The following is a 23,652-nucleotide window of genomic DNA, read 5'->3' as shown; positions in this document are numbered from 1 at the left end:
AACCTTTTACTAGAAATATATATACGGGGATATGGGACTATGACCAATATTTCTTATGGTCAAGGATCTTCCCAAAGAATCTTCCCTATAATTAGTAGGAGAAACTCATTTTTCAGGACTCTATAGCTAGAGGCCAATCTCCTTATTAACCATGGGGTGGAGTGAAAATAATATTGTTTTATCCTAAATAACATCCCTAACAGAGTAACTCAACTAACTATAAACTTCAGGACAGGTCAGATTAGCTGGCTAATAACACAAATGTGTGCTTAAGACTACATATATGGTCAGCTAACACTGTCCTAGGAGAAGAGGGTATATATAATAGAGCTCCGCCACTAGTTCAAATCAAGGACGTATCTCATCTCCTAATTCTTTAGGCACCTACAGCTGACGCGTTTCTAGAGCACATGGAATCGTTGCTCTGTCATCAGAGGTGTAAGATACTTAGTACTTGCTATTGCTCAATATTCATATCTACTATTATAGATTTTTAATAATGATAATAAATAATCTCTCATGGTAAAGGCAATGTCTATATCTACTGAGGTACTTCTTAGTGTCCTGTCCATCAAACAGTCAAAGCTCGTCCACCAAATTGTTAAAGAGTACAGGAAGTGAGAAGAAAAGACAGCAGGCAAACTAGTGAGATAGGGAAATGGGAAAACCCTTTCATCCTCACTTTCATGCCACTTTTGAAATACATACACACTCCACCTCCCTCATTGGTGGACAAAGTCTGCAGAGGGCATGAAATAATATGGGGGGTCCAGGCAATAATGTGCCCCTCCACACACTATAATGCCCTATAGTGACCCCTACACACACAATAATGCCCTATAGTAGGTCCACACGGTGGCTCAGTGGTTAGCACTGCAGCCTTGCAGCGCTGGAGTCCTGGTGTTCAAATCCCACCAAGGGCAAAAAAAAAAACCCATCTGCAAGGAGTTTGTATGTTCTCCCCATGTTTGCATGGATTTCCATCCCATATTCCAAAGACATACTGATAGGGTAAAAAATGTACATTGTGAGCTCTATGTGGGGCTCACAATCTACATTTAAAATAAATAAAAATTAATAGTGTAATAATGTCTCACAGTAGGCCCTCTATACACTAAAATGTCCCAGAGTGGCCTCCATACAGTACAATATCTGACAGTAGCCCCTGTACACACTATAATGTCACATAGTGGCCTCCATACAGTATAACATCCTACAATAAAAAGACCTGAAAGTCTAACAACGCACAAGATTTATCATACAACTGTCTAAACTTTAGATTATTATTATTTTCTCTGTCTAAACACAATATTAGTAAATCTGTCCCAATGTATTGTTTAACTGCTATTAATGTTTTTTTGTTTCGGTAAGGAGGGTGCTGTGTGGAAGAAATCTGAAATTCCACCATGTTTTTTTGGAGTTTTATTAAGATGTTCACGGAGTAATAAAAATAATAAGTTAACTTTTTTTGCAACGGCATTATGATTACAATAATACCAAATGTATATAGAATTTATGTCTTTTATAAAATTAAAATGTTCATGTTGATAATTTTTTATTCAACTTTTCATTAACAAATATTTTTTAAACTTTAAGAAACTTTAAAAAAATTCAGTCCCTCCCACATGAGAGCAGCTGTTTGAAGAGGCCTCATCATTCTGTTACTTCACTACTTACCAAGCACAACACTGTACATTATATAGGAGCTATGCTTTATTTTGCAGCTGTGCCCAATTTATTTAATGGGAATGAGCTGCAAACAGTCCATGAACATGACCAGGCAAGCACCTGGCAGACCCAGACAGATGCCAAGGCACACTGGGTTTAAGGGGGCCTACTGCTCAGTAGTAAACTGAAAGCAGCCTAATAGTCTCTTCCCTTGCTAAACTTGCTATTGTCCTTCCACAACCCCTGTCTTTTCTCTGTTTCCTTTGTAGCTGCTGTATTCCCCAAGTGATATATAGTACTTCCTTTGTAACTGATCTGCACAGAGCTGGACAGCTGGTATGTGAGTGGCCATAGCTAAGTGATAGACAAGCAGTAAAAGTTTTAACCATGTTAAGGTATGTTCACACATCAGTATGCCATCCGTCTGTTTGAATACAGTTTGACACTTCAAAACGGACTGATACTATAATATTAGTGAGTCTGTATCTGGAGTTGCAACAAGAAATCATTACAAATGTCCAATGTAAAAGCATGAATTGATAAAACTCAACAGACCCCACTGTATGTCAATGGGATCTGTTGGGTAAAGGTGGTGTCTGCAATGAGAAAAAAACAGACATTATGCCATGGTTTACATTTATAACAGAAGCCACGATTCAGATGTGAACAAAGCCTTATATTTTTGCATCGAAAAGTGTATTGAGACTACGATGAATGTTTTATATGTATGGTAACTGTATTAATGTGTACACCCAACCAGTGCTTAGTGTACTGTATGAGGCAAGGCTAGGTTCACACTTTTTAGTTTGTTATTCCCAGATTAAGGCAGATGCAGACGGAACACCCTCCATTTGCAGCCACAACCATTCTCTGCAATTTTAAAAACAAGATGGAACCTTTCTTTGTCAACTTAGAGCATTTATGACATTCTTTATGTATCGCAACACTCCCTGGATTTACTTGATTGTGTCACACTGAGATCTGCTTACTCAAGGACTGCCGAAAAATGTGACACAGACGAAAAATAATCCTGAATTAAGAAAGCCCCTATACATGTAAATACTGAATGTAAACAATGCAAACACATTAGGGAACATTCAAACTTGTGCCCGGTCTTTGCTTTCTGGGTTTCCGCCTTCTGCCCGAGAAGCTGGACAGGAGACGGAAACCCGGAAGTCATTTTCCGCCTGTGAGTGGCCGTGAGTGTCATATGGCGAAACCGTTTTTTTTTTTAACCAGTGAACAAAGTCCTGCATGTCCATCTTGGTGTCCGTTTAAAAAAAAACAAAACACGGTTTCGCCGCAGAGAGGCAGAAGATGCTCACGGGCAGACACTTCGCAAACCCATTCAAATGAATGAGTTTGAGAACTGACTGCCGCTTTCCACCTCCTAGTTTCTTGGACAGAAGACGGAAACCTGCAAAGCAGAGACCGGGCGCAGGTGTGAACCCACCCTTACCAAGTGTAAACGCGCTCTGACGCGCGTTTCGCCATATTGGCTTTGTCGGGGTACGTTTACACTTGGTAAGGTGTTTGCATTATTTACATTCAGTATTTGTATGTATAGGGGCTTTCTTAATTCAGGATTATTTTTCGTTTGTGTCACATTTTTTCATCACTATTGGGATCTCACTTAGCCATTTGGGGTTATATATTATATATTAGCTTTTGGGGTTTATGCATTGTGTCACAATTTTATTATTATTTACGCTAGGTTCACACTAGCGTTCAGGTCTCCGTTCTCAGCTTTCCGTCTTCTGCATGCAGAAGACGGAAGCTGTCAGAGCGGGTCCGGCCATGTGCGGCGGTAAGTGTTTTATGCTCTCTGCTGCCAAACCGTTTTTTTTAAATCGGACACAGAGTACTGCATGTCCGACTCTGTGTCCGATTTTAAAAAACAGGTTTCGCGGCAGAGAGCATAAAACGCTCACCGCCGCTCACGTGGACATCTTTCAAACCCATTCAAATGAATAGGCATGAAAGAGTCCTGCAGGTTTCTGTCTCCTGCCTCTGTTTTGTGCAGGAAACGGAAACCTGCAGAACGGAGACCGGGCGCAGATGTGAACGAGCCCTTATATATTCATTTGTTGGCCCCTACTCTGCATTACTTTCTCCTATGCTTTGTTCTCTTTCCATGTGTTCATGCATTATGGATGTAATATTTTCCCTCTTTCTTTATGTGTATATGTAATATTTTATTTATTTTTTCAATAAAGTTTTTTTTTGATACTTTTATAATAATTTGGTGGTTCCAGCCTTTTGTGGCATCGTTTTTGATTGCTCTGTTTACATGTTTTGCTTATTGTTTGTGAAACAAATTATACTTTGTAATAGCACCATTCAGTATCCTGTGCAATGTACCAGGAAGCTGGAAAAAAATTCAGAATGAGATGACATTGAAAAAAAAAATTTTTTTGCACCAAATTGACATGGATGTAATTTTACAGCATTCATTATGTGGTGACAGTGACATATTATCTGTATTCTGTGGGTCAGTATAATCATGGTGATACCAAATTTATATAGAATTTGTCATTTTTGATACCTTATAAAAAAATTAAAAACTTTGCAAAATAGAAAAATTTTCTCTGTTATTTCAACTTCCAATTATGTTGTTTTGTAACTTATAAAAACTTTTGATTCCCAAGCAATCATTGCTGTTAGTTCAGCACAGTTTTGTCCTCCACTGTCAGGTGGGTGGGCCTTGTCTTTCTGCTCCAACATAGACCCACCCACCTGATAGTAGAGGACATAATTGTGCTGAAATTAATAGCACTGATTGTTTGGGAACGGTGGGGGCTACAGAAAAATTCCAACTGTGCCAGAATCAGTGAAATTGTGCCTATTGAAAAATGTAAACAATTGGAATTGGGGAAGGTGGTCCTGTTTCAGTTTCTGAATGGTAGTTTCGCTATCTGGACAGCTATTGTGTATTTGTAGCTTCAGTTTCATACTAGTAACACTTTAATAATGGGATAAAGGTTGAGTTATATGTCGAGTCTTAACTTGTACAATGTGCTGCAATACTTCTGTTCAGTAATACTTCTGTGCAGTATCTTGTACTTTTCAGCAGACAACTGTTAGGTCCTGCCTTTGGATGAGAGGTCAAGGGGGTGAATGTGTGTCTCCCCTTGCCATAGCCACTTAGATGTCACTCCAACGCCACTTACACTTGCATAACTCATGAGCTGTACCATCATAGCATTATACTATTGCAAAAAATGGCATAAAAAACTGCATCAATAACTGACACAAAAACTACATGTGTGATTTCTGCCTGACAACTGATTTCTTTTTTATAATGTTGCATTGCTCAAAGACAGTTTGAATGGCTGTGTACACATACTTATACGATATAAGAATAATCTAGACTAGATGTAAGCCTCTGTGGTTCTTTATCTGAAAAGTCACACTATTATAAATGGGTATGATAGAATATTTCCTCTTGCCCAGAATAGGTACTGTGCAGCGCTTAAAGGTCATTCTGTAGATCGCATACAACGCTGAAATCTAAAGTAATAGCAATTCAATGTGTACGAGAAATTGATGGCAATGCAGACTGGTAGATAAGGAACATAAATGTTACATGTGATTTAGAGGCAAGACTTATCAAAGTGGCTGCTATTCGAGGGTGTCAAACTATGCCTATTCTTAATGGAAGAGGAAGACTGAGCTAGATGTTCCCTGCTTAATGTGGAATAAGTGTGTTGTGTTTCAATGTTCTTTAAGTAATGGAAACTGCATTCTGAAACAAGAAGCCTTTAGATTCATTGTGTGTTAGCAGAAAACCATGACCCCAGTCAGACATAGCCCCAATTCTGTTTTTCTTGAGGTATCAATGTGTTTAGTACAGGTAAGATAACATGCATTGTAGGTATATAAGGTGGCAAAGATGCACACCCTAAACATTTTGGCCTGTTGCATGGGAAGGGTTAAACTCTAGTCCCAACTGCACCCGTACAGCAGCCCATTGGTCGAGGCTGGGAGTAGTATACTTGCAATCATCACAGTGGTTAGAAATTTGACCAAATCCTCCAGCTTTCTTACTGGGCTGTTGCAGTGTAGAGGGGGCCTGCAGGTTACCTGAAAGTGATGGTAATGTTTTTGCCAGGGCACTACTGAGTTGTTCTAGGCCTCCCTGAGCCAGATGGTGGTTTTAGTGCCCATGATGTTCATACATGTTGGTGCAGTCTTCATTTTAAATACTATGCTATACTCTCTCCCAAGTTCCAAAGTGGATGTATATCCTAACTACCACCGTACAACTGTTAGAGGGCCTGCAATCTTAGTAGACCTGGTGGGCCCTCATGCTGCTGTTTTTTTTCTTTTAAATAGGCTGTTACCTGCTTGTAATGGGCCCTATTTTCTTACTGATCCCCACTCCTGGCCACGCCCACCAATGAATCCCCTTCAGTCCTCCAGAGGGCTCCCTGCATCCTATTTCATGTCACGGACGTGATATGGAATACATGAGGCCACCTTGAGGGCTGAAGGGGAAGCAGAAGCAGCCTGAGAAGGAGTATGGATCAGTAGGTAGGCACGCGTCAAGAGTATTGCTGTATGCACCTCACAAGATTTGATTCGCAAGGTTCACCTGGCGGTTTTGTTCGGACTCTTCAGATCAGAAGCCCAGGGAAGGAGAACAAACATAAAACAACAGTGTTACTCAGCTCTTCTGGACTCCTGCATGCGTCTCTCCTGGACTCCAGCATGGGTCTTCAGGCATCTTCAATGACGTCATGTAAGTCAGGCTGGCGTCACGGTGGATGATGATGCCAGTGTATCCCATGTCTGTCATTGAAGAGGCCAAAAGACCTGCACCGTGTGAAGAGGCCACTATGGGACATTATACTTTGTGGAGGGGCCACTTTGGGACACTGTACCTACGCTATACCTATGCTGTGTGGGTAGGCCAAGTCAAAACTTTGCTGTAGAGCCCAGTCTTTGCTAATTATGCCGCTGCTGCCCCACTTATCTCTTGTCCCTTCAGTCTGTGTCCATTCCCATTGACATAATGCATGCTGTCTTCCGGCATGTTTGCCTACTTTTGTAAAAAAAAAAAAAAAAAAAAAAATTGTGCATGCACAACTTTTTTTTCCCATCAGAAATGTATAAAACATGATGGAAGAAAGTTTGTCATGTTTTTTTGTTTTTTTTTTTACATAGGGGTGAATGCAAATGGACATCCGATGTAGGGTGTGTCCTTGCAGGGTTAAAGAATGAACCATCTGGACTTATATAAGTCAATGGGCAGTCTAAAACTGGTGTTAAAGAAAATAATCATTATATTGTGTACTAGAGATGAGCGAGTAGTATTCGATCGAATACCTGGCTCCCATAGGAATGCGTGTAAGTGGCAGAACACCAAGGGGTTAAGCGCAGTGAATATTTGATGCGCTTAACCCCTTGGTGTTCGACCACTTACACGCATTCCTATGGGAGCCAGGTATTCGATCGACTACTACTCGCTCAACACTAGTGTTTACTAATAATTGAAAATATAAATGTAATTCCATTGTATATATGTAATATACGGCTAATTCCTTTATTGCCGACATTTTCACATGTGACCTTTTTATGTAAACAAGATTGTTCACCTATGATGGAATTACATGAAACCAAGCAACACCAGATACATTGTTTTAGATAAATAGTCAAAATAGTTAGATAAGCACTGCCTTGAAGTAAAACAAGTCTGATTTTTAGGCTAGACAATGTTCCTATGTCAAATATACAATTCTGCTTATTCTCCTATGAGAGTGACGTTGACTGTAAGTAGACATTTGTAAGTGGCTACCTATGATTGAAGCTCTGAGTAACACCCCCTCCCCCGCCTGACACCGCTCTTCTGACATTACAGAGCTTAAAGAGAACCTTTCATGTCCTCCTGCCATGTGGTTTTATATACTGCTGAATTTAGCACATTGTCGGCTTTTCCGTTATGTGCCCCCCGGCTGGAGATATTGGTGCAATTAGTTTTGGCACAGATCTCTGCCCACTGTCAGAAGGGTGTTCCTGACAGTCTGGCTGAGCTGTGAGTAATGCCTCTCCTGACAGTACTCGTCCATTCCTCACAGCTCAACGTCATTCCTGGGTGGTAAGGAATGCCCCCTCTGACCATACGGGGCAATGGACGAATAATGTCAGGGAGGGGCGTTCTTCACAACTTAGCTGTCAGGAGCGCCCTTTTGATGGTGGGCAGAGATCGGCGTTGAAACTAACTCACCAATATCTCCAGCCCGGGGGCACATAACGGGAAAGTCGACAGTGTGCTGAATTCATCCCACTGTTGGCTTTCTAGCGGTATGTAAAACCGCATGTGCCCAAGGACATGAAAGGTCCTCTTAGGCTAAGTCCCCACGTTGTGGAAACGCAGCTTTTTTTGTTGCAGATTTTGTTGTGTTTTTTAAGCCAAAGTCAGGAGTGGAATGAGCAAAAGGTAGAAATATATTTCCCATTCCTTTTGAAGCTATTCTTGGCTTTGGATCAAAATCTGCAACAAAATAAGCTGCGTGGGGCCTTAGCCTTAAAGTAGCACATCAGACACCAAAACTAACTACGCTTGTTGCTTAGGAATAGTGGGGACTAGAGAAAAAATTCCATCTGTGCTGGAATCACTGGAGCGGTATAGATTCTTAGAACTTGAATTTGCTGAGGCGGTGAAAGGCCCTCTTTAACCCCTTTTTTGTGACATTTGCCAGACTTCTCTGCCCTATCAGAGTTCTCCATAACTACGTCTCTTTGTTTTTTTTATTATCTCTATCTATTACAATCTCTTTGCTGTAACCTAAATACACTCCTTTTGGTTTTGTATAAAAGTTCAGAGAAAACCGGGAAGAGATTTTGATTCCTTTCAATAAAATTCTGTGCTGAAATCTACTTTTGTCCCTTATGTATTTGCCATGCTTTTCTCACTAGCTTCTCGATGGGCTCTAATAAAGCAGGGAAGGCTAGGTTCACACTAAGGCTTGGTCTCCGTGTGGGGTTTCCGTCCCCCATTCCGCTTAAAAAATGTGAAGAAAAAAGTCCCACAAGCAGGAATTTTCTCTCTGCATTTTTCGAACATAAACCAGATGGACCCCATTATAGTCTTGGCAGTACACTGTCTTTCAGGGGTAACTACTTTTTTAGTGGATTAGGTTTCCTTTCTTCGAGTCCTCATTTCATGATGTATCATAGAAACAGTTGGGATTTGGAGAAGCTGAATTTGCATATAATATGCCATCCCAAATGTGTTTTTAAATTGATGATAATTCTGGAAATAATAAAGAAAGTTAGACATGTATTTCCATTAGAGATGAGCGAACAGTAAAATATTTGATATTCGTTTCGAATAGCCGCTCAATATTCGACTATTTGAACGAATATCGAACCCCATTATAGTCTATGGGGAAAAATGCTTCGTTTCAGGAGATCCCACCATTCGACTCAGGAGAGTCACCAAGTCCACTATCACACCCCAGGAAATGATGCCAACACCCTGGAATGCAACTGGGACAGCAGGGGAAGCATGGCTGGGGGCATCTAACAAGCCCAAGTCACTGTATTATGTCGGGATCCCTGTCAGCTTGTGATATGGGGAGCTGACTTTTTCCCATAGGAATGCATTGACCAGCGTTGATTGGCTGTATGCTGTACTCTGTATGGCATACGGCCAATCAACGCTGGTCAATGCATTCCTATGCCAAGATATAGCAGAGCTGGCCATGCGCTCAGCTCGGCTACTCCAAAGATGCAGCCGGTCTGAGCACACGGCCAGCACTGCTACATCAGAGATGAAGCAGAGCTGGCCGTGCACTCAGCTCGCCTACTCCGAAGATGCAGACTGCATTGTGGTCCGAACTCAGATGTAGCAGTGCTGACACAGCTCTGCTACACTGAGAAGCAGCAGAGCTCAGCACACACACCAGAGATGCAGCAGAGCTGAGTGTGCAGCAGGGTTCAGCGCACACTCAGCTCTGCTGTATCTCTGATGCAGCAGAGCTGAGTGTGCAGCAGGGTTCAACGCACACTCAGCACTGCTACATCTGAGATGAAGCAGAGCTGAGTGTGCAGCAGGGTTCAACGCACACTCAGCACTGCTACATCTGATATGCAGCAGAGCTGAGTGTGCAGCAGGGTTCAACGCACACTCAGCACCGCTACAAGATGTAGCAGTTGAACCCCGCTGCACACTCAGCTCTGCTGCATCTCTGGTGTGTGTGCTGAGCTCTGCTGCTACTCCATGTAGCAGAGCTGTGTCAGCACTGCTACATCTGAGATCAGACCACAATGGAAACTGCTGTGGACCGATCTTAGACGCCCCCTCCTCCGGCAGAACCAACGTTGATTGGCCGAATGCTATCTTCTATATGGCATTCGGCCAATCAACACTGGTCAATGCATTCCTATGGGAAAAAGTCAGCTCGTGCATATCACAAGCTGACAGGGATCCCGACCAGATAGAGCCCCAAAGGGCTGTGTGAGTGACATTCCCACCTAAATAAAGGTAATCCCTAGCTAACCCTGCCTGTACATCTATCCCTGTCTCACAGTCACATAGATCACAGTCTCAAATTAATCAAATGTTGAATCCACTATTCGTCTAAATTGGAGGTCACCTGATTTAGCCAGCCAATTACTTTTTCCGATTTTTTCCGATGCCTCCATTGTCATAGTTCCTGTCCTACCTCCCCTGCGCTGTTATTGGTGCAAAAAAAGCGCCAGGGAAGGTGGGAGGGGATACAAATTTTTACTGCGTTTGCCTCGTGATATTCGATCGAATATGTATTCGATCTAACAGTGTTCGCTCATCTCTAATGTCCATGTATGTCTAAAAAACCACAGGCAACTTTCCCATAAAATAATAATATATATAATATAGAAAGCTATGTTTTGTGCTCAGAATTTCTACATGAATGATTCTTATGCATTTTTTTGCCAAGGTTTACAATAGTATCATTCATATTTGTATTGCTTTTCTCGTATAATACTCTTTATGAAAATCATCACAGTCAGTGATTTAAAATAACCACTAGGTGGCGCTTGTGTGATGCAGAACAAATCTATAAGAAGGAAAACAATGCCAGACTCTAAGGAACTCATCATTTCTGGATTTATGAAGCAGGTTAGTGGAAACTTACTGAAATAACATGCAAAAATGGGGCGGATTATAGTAAGGGTGTAATGTGTTTGGGACCCAAAGCTGCAAGCATACTCAGCAGCAAATATTTCACAATTGCTCCCATTATAATCTGACCTCATAATCTACTGTATAGGCATCCACAGATACAGTAATTACTGTGGTGGAGCATGGGAGTTTACGGAGATAAGTATTTATTGGGCAACACTCCCCAGATATGCCTCACAAATATTTGTAAAATTCATATTAATGTACACTCAGCACCCCATTTTGACAGAAAAAACTCAGAAACGTAGACATTGCGCATTCCATCAGGTTTCTGTCTTCAGTAACGGCAAAACTGGACAGGGGACGGAAACCCAGCGGTCAGTTTTGAAACCCATTCACTTGAATAGGTTTGTAAAGGTGACCGCCTGTGTCCACCTGTGGCCTGTCCGCAGGGAAACCGTTTTTATTTGGCCAGACACAAAATCGGACATGCAGGACTTTGTGTCCGGCTAAAAAAAAAACGGTTTCCCCGTGGATAGGCTGCAGGCAGACATGGGCGGGCAACTTTACAAACCCATTCAAGTGAATGGGTTTTAAAACTTACCACCGGGTTTCCATCCCCTGTCCAGTTTTCCCGGGGCTGAAGACAGAAACCGTACACCGGGTACAAGTGTGAACTGCTCCTAAACTGATTGGACTTGATTAGGAAAGGCACACACCTGTCTATATAAGACCTCACAGCTCACAGTGCATGTCAGAGCAAATGAGAATCGTGAGGTCAAAGGAACTGCCGAAGGAGCTCAGAGACAGAATTGTTTCAAAACACAGATCTGGCCAAGGTTACAAAAGAATTTCTGCAGCACTCAAGGTTCCTAAGAGCACAGTGGCTTCCATAATCCTTAAATGGAAGAAGTTTGGGACGACCAGAACTCTTCCTAGACCTGGCCGTCCAGCCAAACTGAGCAATCATGGGAGAAGAGCCTGAGCTCCAGAGATGCAGTAGGGAGATGGGAGAAAGTTCCACAAAGTCAGCTATCACTGCAGCCCTCCACCAGTTGGAGCTTTATGGCCGAGTGGCCCAAAGGAAGCCCCTCAGTGCAAGACATATGAAAGCCCACATAGAGATTGCCAAAAATCACTGTCACGATTGGGTGCTGAGTGTACATTAATGAGAAATAAAATGAACTTTTTTGATTTTAGCAAATGGCTGCACTGAAACAGAGTCAAAAATTGAAAGGGGTCTGAATACTTTCTGTACCCACTGTAGATTTTAAAGTGTTCCTCCGAATCACATAAATCACATTATTATCTCATAACAATGAATCAGAATACAACTGTAGGAGCATGATAACATGTTGCAATGATATGCTATCACTTTATGGTCAGAGGGGTTCTGACCTTTACTGTATGGCTTTCAATGTTTTTCCTTGTACATTAGTGCAGGCAACCTAAGCCGACCCTTTCACTTGAATAGTTGTGTGCTTGCCTTCCCCACCAGGGAGGAAAATGGTGATTGGTATATGTAGTATTCTTCTGTGCGCCATGTTTGTGGTAAATAGAGGAAAAAAGATCTCACCTGGGTCACCTTCTCCGTGACATTCTGTGTCCTCTCGAAGGCATTGCTGGGGGCAACAATCTCAATCTCTGTGGTGGAAGCAGACCGGTGCTTTTCTAGGTTGAATTCCACAAAGTTGAGAGTAAACTGGGGTATCTGACTGATGGTCCTGTACCTCATGAGGTCTGCATCAGAAGAGGAATTTAAGAAGCTCGGCTTCATTTTTGACCTCTCTATTGAAAAAAATGGAGAAAAGAGTTAGAAACAGCATGGATGATGGTGAAGGACCAGCACAGCTTTGTTGCCCTGACGGTGTCTGACGGTTTCTATGCTATATAGACTTTTAGAAGTAGAGATAGATAGATAAATAGATAGATAGATAGATAGATAGATAGATAGATAGATAGATAGAGATAGATGGATGGATGGATGGATAGATACACAACAAAGGTTAAGACTGCACATCCCAGTGTGAACAGGTGCTCACTGCGAAGTAATATATATAAAATTACTTTTTTTTTTAATTTTTATTAATAATGTTATTTAGAAAGTAGGAGGGGGTGTTTAGATAGGGTAGGGCTTTCAAATTATCCCAGACAACCCCTTTAAGCAAGACATTCCACCGTATTGAGCAGACCACAGGTTTCCATCAACATGACAAAGAAAAAGGATCTCTCTGCTGATGAAAAGTGTCAAATAGAGCAATGCCTTAGACTGGGTATGAAAACATTACATATTTCACAAAAACTTAAGCGTGATCTTTATGCTGTGAAGAGATTTGAGGTTGATTCAGTGAACAGATGGGTTTGTGCAGATAAAGGTATAATGAGAAGGGTTTCTGTTAGACAAATTCAGCAGGTTAACCCCTTTGCACTCTGTGCATTTCTCTTACATTGCGTGGATTGTGTTGTTAATGCTCAGTGTGTAATAGTACAGCTCTGTACCACAGCTGAGACCCGGGACTAGGCACTGGAGTTGGAAGATACTCTGACTCCGGTAGACTAAGCTCCACGATGCCGTGATATATAGTGATCACGGCATCCAGGGGCAAGATCTCTTCTCCGTCTCTCTTCCGATTCCCTGAGATAAGATTGCGTGGTCTGAGAGGTTGTCATGGCAGCCAAGAGGCCAAGAAATGGCCTCCCGACTGTCCATGCACTTTATGCATAGGCTCCCTATGTGTGATGTTCTACAATATTATGTATACATTGCACTGGTGATCAGAGATCCCAGGTTCAAGTCCTCTTGTTGGACAGGAAAAAGTAAAAAAAAAAAGTTGAAAAAGATAAAAATAAACAAGAATTTCAGAAAAACCTCATTTACCTTTAAGAAAACACATAATGTAAACAAAAAATAAACATGTTAAGTATCCCTATGCGCATATAACGTATTTTCCAGACATAAAATCCAACGATTTCCTCAGAAATCGAAAGTGCGCCTTATAGTCCGGTGCGCCTTCTTACAATTAAAGTTAGAGATGAGCGAATACTATTCGAATAGCGTACTCTCATTGCAATGTATGGAAGCGGCACGCAGACTTTGCCGGCGGCCGCCGCTTAACGCCTCGCGTGCCGAGCGCTTCCATTCATTTCAATAGAAGCGTGCCATTGAAATGAATAGAAGCGGCTGGCACGCATATTTCAATCACATATAAGGCGCACCGGACAACGCTGCGCCTTATAGTCCGGTGCGCCTTATATATGAACCTAGACAGGACTATAGACAGGTAATGCGCCTTATAGTCCAGTGCGCCTTATAGTCTGCAAAATACGGTAAGCCATCACTCCAAAAATAGCATTATTTATCCCGTAGGGTGAACCAATATAAATATAGTAATCGTAATGACCCGCCAGAGAAAGTTGCCTTGTCATTTTTAATGCAGAGTGAATGCTATAAAAACAAAATACAAAAAAATTATAATAGAATTGTGGGTTTTTAAACATGGATCCTCAAAAAAATGTTAATAAGAGGTAAGTAAAACACTATATGTAGCCCAAAATGTTGCCAAATGAAAGTACAATTCGTCACGTAAAGAATAAGCCCTCACTTAGTTGACAGAAAAATGCAAAAAGTTGGGGCAACGCAGTGGCTCAGTGGTTAGCACTGCAGCCTTGCAGCACTGGAGTTCGAATCCCACCAGGACCAACATCTGCAAGGAGTTTGTATGTTCTCCCTGTGTTTGCGTGGATTTCCTCCCATTCTACAAAGACATACTTAAATGGAAAAAATGTACATTGTGATCCCTATATGGGGCTCACCATCTACATAAAAACAAAAAAAAATCCAAAAAGTTATGAAGTTTGGAAGGCGGGGAAGGAAAGTATAAAGAAAAATTAACATACAAACTATCCTGCGTCCTTAAAGGGTCAAGAGAGTAGTTGCTAAATACCACTACAAAGCAGCAAACATGTATTTGAAGCTGCTGGTGCCTGTGGAGTCCCACAAAGCTCAAAGTGTAAGTGCCTCCAGGGTGTTGCAGTTGTGCATACACCTACTTTACGGCCACCCCTAAACAGTGCTCACAAGCAGAAACATTTGCAGTGGGCCCAGACATACATGAAGCCATGAACCCCTGGTGGACCTAAACGTCGGAGAGACTGGTGCAAGTGTGAACCTTGCCTAATATTGGGGGAGGGGGGTTCCATTTCATATTTTGACTCATGCAGCAGAAATGCTGTGTACACTCCTGGATATAAATGATATAAAATATTTGTTACATATATGGTCTATACTCTAGGCCAGACAGAAAGATACTCAAATTATTTGTTCAGGCACAAACGTTTTCTCCAAGCAAAGGTTTTAACCAACCAAAGAGCCATGCTACAGAAGATACTGACCTGAATTGAAGGCAGCTCGTGTCAACCTCTGATGAAGAGTCTTGTTGGCTTTTCTTGCCAGCAACAGGGCCAGATCCTCAAAGTTTAAGATAAACATGATGACGTCTCCTTCCTCATTCTTTACTGGGACAACATCCACCAGGCACCGCAAGCAGGAACCTGTAGAGGGCAGTCACAAAAAGATGAAGGTACAGATGAATAAGAGCCATAAATTCATACTTGGCACTTACCAACTTTTCTTAGTAAACACAAAAAAAATCAAAGACTTTGGATTTTTCCTCTTGACCTACAAATTGCTCTGGGACACAATAGTCTCAATATGTTTGGGTTGATACTTAGAGGACCTGTCAAAATGTTAAATGACATGTAACATATCTTTACCACTATACCCGTGATCAACATCTTTTAAATGGTGAGGGGTTGGTAGCTTGGTGGTAGCAATGATGCCGATCCAACCAGTCAGAGACAGGGACACAATGTCTGGTGCAAACAGGTTTATTTGAAAAATAGCAAAATAAATAAACTTCACGTCAGGTACAAAAATAAGCAAAATAAAATACAGCCTTAATTTCAAGCAAAAAGGTAAAATTAAACTCCTGCTCGTCTGAGCTCTAGTGCAAAATAAGGCTAAGTATACATGTGGCTTACTACCAAGCACAAGAACAAACAAAGTAGCACAGTTAGGTCTCACTAGACTCTCAGTATTCCTGGACAGACTCAGGCGTCTACTTTCACTCCTAGGATCTGCCCTGAAGTGCAGGCTCTACAACCTTTTCTGGCCTAGTAGCGAACCCAGGACCCACACCTGAGCAGAGGATTACTCAAGACCCGCACAGGACCACACATATGTCATTAATCTGGGAGAGATATACCGTGACTCCAGCACTCTGCCTGTCACCTTCTCACAATGGTTGGACGTGGAATTCAAGTGATTTATTTCACTGAGCATACATAAACACCTTTTATAGCTGTCTGCCAATAGCTATTCCTCCCAACTCCTCCAGGTACATACACACTCATTTTGACATGCATGTTTTTCCAGTGGGGAGAGTTGATGCCAGGCATCCATGGCAGCAGCTTATCTCCAAGAACAACAAAAGGATTACGCTACATGTACATGACAGTTAAAAAACAAAACCCCCAAAAACAGGCATTACAAATGGATGAAACTTTTTTTAGCATCCATTTTCCATCAATGTGTGATTTATTTTTTCATCAGTTTTTTTGGCCATGTGTCAGGTTAAGCGTCTGTAACCTAAAAAAAATGGTTGTTAAAATCTGGACCATAGGACCTTCTTCTGTATGTCACCCATCCCCACACCTCCATTCCCTCTTTAATGCCTTAACTTGATCACTTCAGCAGCTGGTCAAATTTCAGGGTTATCATGGACAAATCAGAGGCCCTGAACGTCTCTCTTCCACCTGAGGAACTTGCCCTCCTCTGGAATTATTACTCAAATAATTCAATGACCCCCCTTTGGTATATGCAACTGGGGGGTGAATGCTCATAGTGACTTGTGTGATCTTAACTTTCACCCATGCTCATTAAAGATCTTGAGTCCTGAAATCTGGTTTGGCCACATTAGCATTTGGAAAATGAATAACCTCCCTAGATTATTATACCTCCTACCGACAATCCCTATCCCTATTTCAGCTGCATTCTGGGCAACTTTGAAGAGTCATTTCATCCATTTCATCTGGCTAGCCGTCAAGGTGTGCCTGGGTTTGTATACATGAATTAGACTCAAAGATAGAAGTGGGTATGGTTTATCGGAGTGCCGGAAATATTACTATGCAGTGGTCCGTGCACATGTATTAGACTTTTTTTAATGGTTGGCCGCATAAACTCTGGGTGCATTTAGCACAGGTAATTTACTCTTTTAACCCTTCCATGGGTCTGCAACCTGACCTCTTGTTGCAATCTTTGTCCTTCAGCACCAGGGCCGCCGATAGGCCAGTATTACCGCTACTGGCGTCAGGGGCCCGGCCAAATTGAAGAATGGGGGAGGGCCCGGTTTTGGCCGGCTCCCTGGGGCTCGCAGCAGCAATTGTGCCCTGGGCCGGCATCACTGTAGTATAGTTGGGCAAGTTCCGGGGCCCACAGAGCCTCTTGGGGCCCCCGGCACTTGCCTGTCCCGTTTTCAGCTCATCGGCGTCCGTCGGACGCCGATGAGCTGAATACACAGGTGATTAAAGCAGGAGCTCAGCTCAGCTCCTGCTTTAATGCTGCGCCCGGCTTCGGCGTGTGTAGGCGCGATGTGATGACGTCACATCATGCTTACACCTGTCAGTGGAGTGAGAGGAGTGTCAGAGAGAGGAGTGGCGGGGGAGCGATGGAAGGAAGGGTGAGTGTAAATAAGTGTTTGTTTTGCGTTTAACATAATGAAGGGGGCCCATGAAACTGGGGGGCAAATGAAGGGGAGGGGAGGAACGGCATGACACTGTGGAAGATGAAGGGGGTGGGGAGAGAATGGCATGACACTGGGGCAGATGAAGGGGGGGAGAATGACATTACACTGGGGCAGATGAGAGGGGGAGAATGGCATTACACTGGGGCAGATGAAGGGGGGAGAATGGCATTACATTGGGGCAGATGAGGGGGGGAGAATGGCATTTCACATGGCGCAGATGAAGTGGGAGAATGGCATTACACTGGGGCAGATGAAGGGGGGGAGAATGGCATTACACTGGGGCAGATGAAGTGGGAGAATGGCATGACACTGGGGCAGATGAAGGGGGTGGGGAGAGAATGGCATGGACACTGGGGCAGATGAAGGGGGGGAATGGCATGACACTGGGGAAGATGAAGGGGGGAATGACATGACACTGGGGCAGATGAAGGGGGGAATGACATGACACTGGGGCAGATAAGGGGGGGGAACAGCATGACACTGGGGCAGAGATGGGGGGACATGAAACTGTGGACAGTTGAAAGGGGGAGAACAGCATGAAACTGGGGACAGAGATAGAGGGGGGACATGAAACTGGGGGCAGAGGAAGGGTGTATATGAAACTGGGGGAGAGATGGAGGGGAGGCATATCATTTACAGGTGACTGTAGGAGGATTATACTGTGTGGGAGCACATGAAAATGAATGAGAATGGGTAAAGTCAACAAAAAAGTGGGCGGAGCTAAATTTGTTGCGGTGCACAGAGCGCGCCGCACATTTTCTCCCTCTTTCTACTCTTCAAAAGTTGGGAGGTAATACATAATTGGTATGTCACAAAATAAAGTAGTGTTAAAATGGCGGGGGGGGGGCAGATACTTAGGGTGTATGGGGCCCCAAAATTCCTGGTGGCGGCCCTGTTCAGCACACACTTCACCCTAGTGTCCTTGAGATATATGCATGCACTCAGTCCTCTCATAAATCCACATGGGCCCTTTTTTACAATTTCCGACAACCCTTCCTTAATCTAGGTGTCTCCTCAAATCGTTTCATGGGTAGATCCCCTTATTTTTTACACAGGTTCTATCTGGCTCCTCTCTAGCACTAAGACCTGGTATCTTCTGACTAATCACTTCCTAGGGCCCCTTACTACTATAGCCAACTATCCCACTTTTGCCTTTCCCTGAACCCCTCCTTCTGGCTCCACTGAAACCCCACTGATTTTGAGTGACTCTGCCTGGCGTCCTCTCCTACCCTTCATGCCATTTCCTTGATTTACTTCTTACTTCTGAAACCACTTCAGAATTGCCTGCGTATTGCTGCAGTTGGGAAGTGTAGCTCGAGAAAGAGTTTGACTGCCAATGGACTTGTCCTTTCCACTTCTCACATAAATGCCTAATTGTGAGAAAGGTGCAGGAGACTTCAGTCAAGATTGTCTTCCATTGGTGCAGGGTTCCTGCCCTTTTACGCCACAAATATCATTTATACCACTTAGTAAATGACCTAGCTGCATGGATATCTCTTTTCATGAACTAACTGCATCCTGTACCCGTGCAGTGTACAATACGCTGGTCTTTATGAATCCCCATCAATGTCCTTACTCACTGAGCCAAGCAGGGCTAGCAGTCTAACCAGAGTCCTGTATATAAATCAGCAATGCTATACCCTGCCCCTGTAATTCTGCATAGATATGCAGGGTATCAGGTATAGCAAGACTAAAGTCCTTGTTGAAGCTGTAATAAGGGGTTTCTATATAAATTCACACAATGGATTTCTACGTATAAAGATTACTAAGTTACTTATACTGCAAGAAGAAAATATAAAGCATTACACACAGTATACGATAGATGACAAAGTCAGGTTTCTGTATGTTTGTCTTGCAGTTCTAGTGCTCATTCTAAATTTTCATTGACAAGGTTTGCAGGAATTGTCTTGCTTTTGCTGTATACAGATTTCCATCAGATATATTTACACATTACCCCAAATGTTCCTCACAAAAACTGATGCGGTAAGTAGTTCTCCAGCCAGGCATATACAATGCGTTTAATGGTAATGATATACAGTGTGGTATTTCTCTACCCAAATCAGTAATTAAACCAGCTCTAACATGTACTTTCTGCACGTCTATGTTTCAGTGCACTCGATTTAATTAATGGTTTGGTAAGTGGCAGGAATTGCCAGAGGGCACTGCCCATGGTCCCTAATTGCCGGCCTCAAAAGCATCAATTATATGACACAGCAAATGTCTATGACTTGTGAACAGGTGAACATAACAAAATTTTCCCTTTAAGGCTGGGTTCCCATGGATAATTCCTGCACTGATTTCTGATGAAATCTTTGTACTGAATATTTTACAAAGATGCCACGGCAAAACGGAATATGAACCGCAAATGAATCACACCTTTTTAGAAGAAAAAAAAACAGCGCCACTCACTTATAGGCTCCGTATTTACATGGTCATTAACTTTTTAGACAACTTAGTCTGATTTAACAAAACATGTGATTCTGCACCAAAATGTAGTGTACTTTATTTAAAATATTGCTGTATTCTGCCTGACAAAGCTCTCTGTATTCTGCCACTATGCATCTCCATTCTAGTGAATTTGCTGTTTACTCCCTGTCCCATCCTTAGTTAGGGTGCATGGACACAATGTAACGCGTTACTGATTCTTGCACGATAACTTGTATAAGGATCAGCGCTGCAAAACAGAATCCCATTGACTTCAATGGGTTCCGTTTAGCGCGATTAACACGTTGAGATCAATGGGTTAAAAAGCCTCCCATTGATTTCAATGTGTTACACGCGCTAAAAGGAACCCATTGAAGTCAATGGGATTCTGTTTTGCAGTGCTGATTCTGACACGAGTTTACGTGTCAGAATCAACGCCGCGTTACATCTTGTGAATGCCCCCCTTATAAAGGCAGGTTCACCATGAGTGGAGGGAGCAGAGGCAGAGATCTCTTCACACAGTAAATGGAGAGGGGAAGGGCTGGTCCTTCTTCACAGCTTGTACATGTTTGCCCTTGGTTTTCTCTGTACACTGCATTGACAGCATCTCCCACCATTCACTGTAAGAAAATGTACTATACACTTTTACATATGCCTGAATGCTTGTGTTATTACTGATGGGATGTTAGTCATAGACAGCAGCAGCTTTCCTGACCATGCTCATAGATTTTTATTTTTTTCCTGAGTCAAATTTTGACTTCTAAAATTATGTTCACTTGCAGTTACTCTTGGCTGAATTACATGTATATCCACATTAGTAGTAGTAATAAGAGAGGGGGCTGACTGTATTGTACATGCCCACAGCTTCAGGGAAAAAAGTAAAAAAGTGTTGCAGCCATAATGAGGCTATTAATTGCAGAAAATCTGTGTATTGTTGTAATGCCAATCCTTTCACTTAAGGATCATAATATGGAGGTTTCTTCCCTCCTGACACCCATTTTCCTTCTATTAAGCAGAGTTGGAAAATGGTCAATTTTGGCTCTGTTCACTATACCTGTACAATGTTTACATGCGTGGAGATAAACCTCTAAAATTTCTCCATTTCTAATCCAAATGTGGTGCTTATACAGCAATAATCGTAAATCAGAGACTTTACCAGAATCAATCTAATTAGCCCTGGGAACAATCCATATGGCACACTTCCCTTTAACAGCAATCTATAGTCCGTGCAGATATAGGAGTCTCAGCTACTCGATCACAAGAAGTTATCACCTCTATTGAGTTGTACACTGCACAGTTTCATGAAGGAGCAAAAAGATTAATTTGCCTCACCAGGTTAGGCTTTCTTAATATCCCTTATTAATAGTCCTTGTAAGTAAAGACCTATACTTAACAAGAGATAAAGGCTTTACCTTCTTACTGATTAGAAACATGGCTGGCACTTTCTAAATTGAATTGAAGTGGTTGAAAATATGCCTGTAATGTTAGTGAATAACTTAGTAACTGCTTTATTCTGAAGTTACATGTTTCCCTCTGAAGCATTGACCTCCTCTCTGCTACTCTGATGCACACAGTGGAGGATCAATATAGATGGGCATTCATGTCTTTGAGACATGGGCAAAGTTGCATCACATTGTTGGTTCTGCACCTCTCTCGCAACTTTTTATGAAAGTGGTTAGATTGGGGCAGATGTCACAACAGGCCTGGGCCACATCTATGCCTATCTATACCCAAAAACTGGTGTAAATGGTTCTTCGTATCTACTATGGTGTGAGTCATACCTGGCATCTGTGCCAGTCTCTGACTTCTGGTGCATGGAAGGAGTGCGCCTGGTCTTCCAGTCTCTTAAAGCGGTTTTCCAGGCAGAAAATCTTTTTTTTTTTTTTTTTTTTTTTTATAAAGGTGTGTTAGTGGTAGTGATGGGTTAACAAATACATCCATATACCTTTAGCAGTGTTTGCTTGATTTCTGGGTGTCTCCGGTTGCTGCTGCATCCTCTGTGTTTGTTTACGTGCTGTTACCTTCTCGCTATACAGCTTCCTGCGTAGCTGCTGCACTAACTCCCTCTCACTCAGGCCCCCTCCCCCTCCTCTCTCACTCCATTACAAACCCTCCGCGCCACTAACCTAACCCCTCCCACCCTCACTGACTAGTGATCCTGCCGATTACTAGCCCCTCCCACCCTGCCCTGTCTCTCTTTAGCCTAGAGATTCCGCCCATTACTAGTCCCTCCCACTCTCCCTGTCTCCCTAGCTAAGCTATTCCGCTAGAAGACAGGAAGAGGGGAAGGACTCATTCCCCAGACACAGGAAGGCTTAGTAAGTATTGCAGGGGTTAGAGAAGGGGGAAGAGTGATAGTGGCGTTCTGTTTTGGAAGTGGTGAAATGGAACATAACTGGATTATCAGAAAGTGTCCCTCACATGACTGCTCCAAGGATATGGGTAATTACACACTTTTTTAATTGAAGTAAATTAGAAATTAGGTGGGGGGAGAGAGTTTAGTTTAGGGGATAATTATCAGTTTATCCTGGACAACCCCTTTAATAATTCTAGTTCATCTTGTACCAGTGATGGAGTAGATTACAACTGGAATAGGAAATGCATATAAAATGTTCTTTGTCAAACTTTTACAGTCTTAATCTGACTCCCATAGACCTGCATTATGGATCTGACCTCCGGTTCATACAGGAATGACAGAGGAACAGAGAGGAATTCTTTGCTCTGGAGAGGAGTAGACAACATCACAAAAAAGCTGTCAGTAATTTATTCATGACAATTACACTACACACAGGCTCATTTTCCAATGTAAGGGTTAAAAACAAAGTTTAATTGAGTGCTTCTTTAAGCAAAATTAATATATTATGGTTCTCTCAGTGAATGTCTATAAACAGAAAAAATGGATAGTGATGTTCAATGCATCTGTTAACTCAATTGTAGCCAGTTTGGCTGCATATAATCCTGTGGGTCAGGTTAAGGGTGCGTTCACACGATGTAACGTGCCGCGTGATATGGCACGTATATGGCATGTGAGAGTTTGCACGCCGTAAACGCTCCCATTGATTTCAATGGGAGTTAGGATCGTGTACGCCGCGTTATTTTGCGGCCGCAAAATCACGGCCGCAAAATAACGCGGCGTATACGATCCTAACTCCCATTGAAATCAATGGGAGCGTTTACGGCGCGCAAACTCTCACACGCCGTATATGTGCCACATCACGTGGTACGTTACATTGTGTGAACGCACCCTAACGCATCTATATAATGATATTAAATATGGCATCCACAGGGGCAACTTCCTCAAGTATTTTTTACATATTCATCTAGCTCTGAATTCATGCTTGACCACGCGGAGCATTATGCCAAAATAGTTCTTGCACTCTGGGACATAAACTGTACTCATTAAGAATTGGCCAGCACACAATACATCTAGAAGTACCATACTATTGCTATGGGATTTCCATGTACAGGTTGTCCAGTCTTGAGCTGAATAAATGATTGGGAAACTTCTCAGATTCTGTTTGTTAAAGGGGTTCTATCAGCAAAATTTTGCTGTATGAGCCCCACAAAGGCGTGAATAGCCTTTAAAAAGGCTATTCAGGCACCCCTAATCTTATTTTAAACCCCTGTCCCGTTTGAAAATAAAACTAT

General features: G+C 42.4%; 1 protein-coding gene across 1 annotated transcript in view; it reads right to left on the bottom strand.

Annotated features, from left to right (window-relative positions):
* KCNH6 (potassium voltage-gated channel subfamily H member 6) overlaps positions 1–23,652 on the bottom strand; it is a 186,973-nt gene that overhangs the window by 27,010 nt on the left and 136,311 nt on the right. Inside the window, exons 3-4 of the mRNA XM_075277136.1 lie at positions 15,170–15,328; positions 12,354–12,565 (exon numbers count right to left, since the gene is read on the bottom strand). Coding sequence (XP_075133237.1) covers positions 12,354–12,565; positions 15,170–15,328 — 371 coding nt within the window. The remainder of the gene's footprint in view (positions 1–12,353; positions 12,566–15,169; positions 15,329–23,652) is intronic.

The sequence above is a fragment of the Leptodactylus fuscus genome, chromosome 6 (genome assembly GCF_031893055.1).
Source record: "Leptodactylus fuscus isolate aLepFus1 chromosome 6, aLepFus1.hap2, whole genome shotgun sequence".
Classification (NCBI taxonomy): Eukaryota; Metazoa; Chordata; class Amphibia; order Anura; family Leptodactylidae; genus Leptodactylus; species Leptodactylus fuscus.
This window is presented reverse-complemented; position numbering and strand designations above follow the sequence as displayed.